Source organism: Lipotes vexillifer, unplaced genomic scaffold (genome assembly GCF_000442215.2).
Source record: "Lipotes vexillifer unplaced genomic scaffold, Lipotes_vexillifer_v1.1 scaffold902, whole genome shotgun sequence".
Lineage (NCBI taxonomy): Eukaryota > Metazoa > Chordata > Mammalia > Artiodactyla > Lipotidae > Lipotes > Lipotes vexillifer.
The window spans coordinates 292,254-294,669 of record NW_006794304.1 but is presented as its reverse complement, the minus strand read 5'-3'; the positions used below and the strand labels follow the sequence as shown (position 1 = coordinate 294,669).

General features: G+C 48.8%; 1 protein-coding gene across 1 annotated transcript in view; it reads left to right on the top strand.

Annotated features, from left to right (window-relative positions):
- Positions 1-426: 426 nt before the first annotated feature.
- LOC103078047 (SLAM family member 9-like) overlaps positions 427-2,416 on the top strand; it is a gene marked incomplete at its 5' end in the record, with an annotated part of 9,753 nt that continues 7,763 nt past the window's right edge. The window contains one exon of the mRNA XM_007467103.1: positions 427-530. Coding sequence (XP_007467165.1) covers positions 427-530 — 104 coding nt within the window. The remainder of the gene's footprint in view (positions 531-2,416) is intronic.

Genomic DNA, 2,416 nt, shown 5'->3' with positions numbered 1-2,416 from the left:
GGGGAACGGGAGGATATTAGAGGGAGGCAGGTGAGCCAGGTGGCAGTGACTAGAGTAGTCCAGTAAGCCAAATTGCAGGAGTCAATTTACAACAGTGAGAAATCATGAGGTATGTGGCGGGGAGTCCAAGTGTGAGACTCGGTGACAACATGAGGCCAAGCTCATGTAGGGAAGCCAGCAGATCCTGAAAGATTTCATCTGTCAGGACTGTGACCCTGGACTTTACCTTGTAGGGGATGGGGGACCTTAGAAGGGTTTAAAGCAAGGCTGCGACATCGTCAGCTTTGGCTTTTAAATAGCTCACTCTGCTGCCTCTCACACTTCTTTCTTTCATATCCCCTTATTTTCATATCATGTGACTCAAAAGCTACATATGATTAAAGCGGTGAACTCTAAAAATGGGAAATGTTTGTGGGCTGATATTTACATGCACACAGTCCGTCAGCTGTCATGAGGCAGGCCAGTCTGCTGCATATTATGGGCCTTTCTCTACTGTGGTCTTTGCTCCTCCTAGGTCTTCTCACTGATAAGTCTGTCCTTGCCACTGCCTCCCAGGCACCTCTACCTGCCTACATGTTGGGTTTCTCCAGCAATGGGTCATTTTCACTGAAGATGCTGCCTCGCTGGGAGCCAGACTCTCTGTGTGTGTGTGTGTGTGTGCATATGAGGGGTGTGTGTGCTATCATCTCAGACCATGCAAACCCAGATTGTGTCCTGTCATTTTCACACTTCTTCTCCTAGTGAGTCACAAGGACCCTGGAAGTCCCCAGACAGACCGCTGGTGGAGGCATGAGATAGGAGATCTGCCACAGCCAGTTTCAGGACCTCGTCTGCATCTTACCATTTCAAGCATGATCCGCTTATGCTCTCTCCCTCAAGCCTCTGAGAGTCACCTTTATTGTGAATTGGGCTTTCCGGTCGCATAAATGACTTCAGTAGGGGATCTCAAACCCGGCACCTTGTGGCTGTTTCTGTCCCTCTGGGTTCTTACTGCTCACTCCCAAGGCCCCAAGGACCTGGGTGGTGGCAGGAAACAGGCTTGAGAACTGGAGGCCAGAGGAACAGAGCTCTTAAGAAATCCATGGTGAGGGGCCAGTTTCTGCTCTTAGTTTCCAGAGTTTCAGTCTTTTGCTTTCATCCTCATTTAGGAGGAAACCAGCTTGCACTGGTGATCAGGGTCATCTGCCTTCAGGGTGGCCACCACCCCAGCCTTTAGGGTGTCCCCTAAGCCTGCTGTAGAATCCTTTAAATGTGTTTAAAACTTGGCAGTTTATAAAGAACTTTTACTCAAATTTAAAATAATCTGATCCCGGGCTTCCCTGGTGGTGCAGTGGTTAAGAATCCACCTGCCAATGCAGGGGACACAGGTTCGAGCCCTGGTCTGGGAAGATCCCACATGCCACGGAGCAACTAGGCCCATGCGCCACAACTACTGAAGCCCGCGCACCTAGAGCCCGTGCTCCACAACAAAAGGAGTCACCGCAGTGAGAAGCCCGCGCACCGCAACGAAGAGCAGCCCCGGCTCACCGCAACTAGAGAAAGCCCGTGCGCAGCAACGAAGACCCAACTCAGCCAAATATAAAAAATTAAATAAATAAATTTATTAAAGAAAGAAAGAAATTAAATAACCTGATCCCTACAACAATCTTGTGATATAGATAAGGCAAATAGTATTAAGCATATTTTACAGACAATGGTCTGAGAGATTAGGTGACATCTTCTGGCACAGAGCTGGTGATCTGTGAGAATGGAAGTCAGCACGGCCCAGTTGTGGGAATGCAGCAGCAGCAAGGAAACTCAGAGAACCACAGTGTCCCCAACCAAAGTCACAGATTGAAACTCAGACGCCGGATTCCTGGAAGCTTCCCCTTGCCTCCACTTTCATATCCCTCCACGAAGCAAGCACATCTGTGAGCTTCCCTTCCTCTGTGGCGTCCAGGCCAGGCCCTTGGAGGTCACTGTTCACAGGGGCATCCCTAGGGCACGTGGCAAAAGAATGGGTGAGACAGGTCTTGCCTTAAAAAATGTTCATATTTCTTCGGTTCAATTCCAGAAACATTTATTGAGGTCTCTTGTGTGCTGGTCCTGTGCTGTGTGTGTGTGGTGGGGAAAGGGGTCAGTGGCATACAGGGAGGAATTAGGTGTGGTGCAGTTCTGCTGCTGGCAGCACAGTGTAGTCAAGAGAGCATAAGCTTCGGGGTCAGACAAACTTGGGTTTCATGTGACCTCTATTGCTTCATAGCTGGTGACTCTGGGCAAGTAATTTTCTTAAGCTCTTTGAGTTTCATGGTCTTCATCTGTGAAGTGGGAATAAAAATACGGACTTTACTAGTTTGCTGGGAAAGTTAAATAAAATAATGTGCTTAACGTACTCAGCAGTGTCTGGCACTGGCATTTCATGTACTGCTGACCCCTT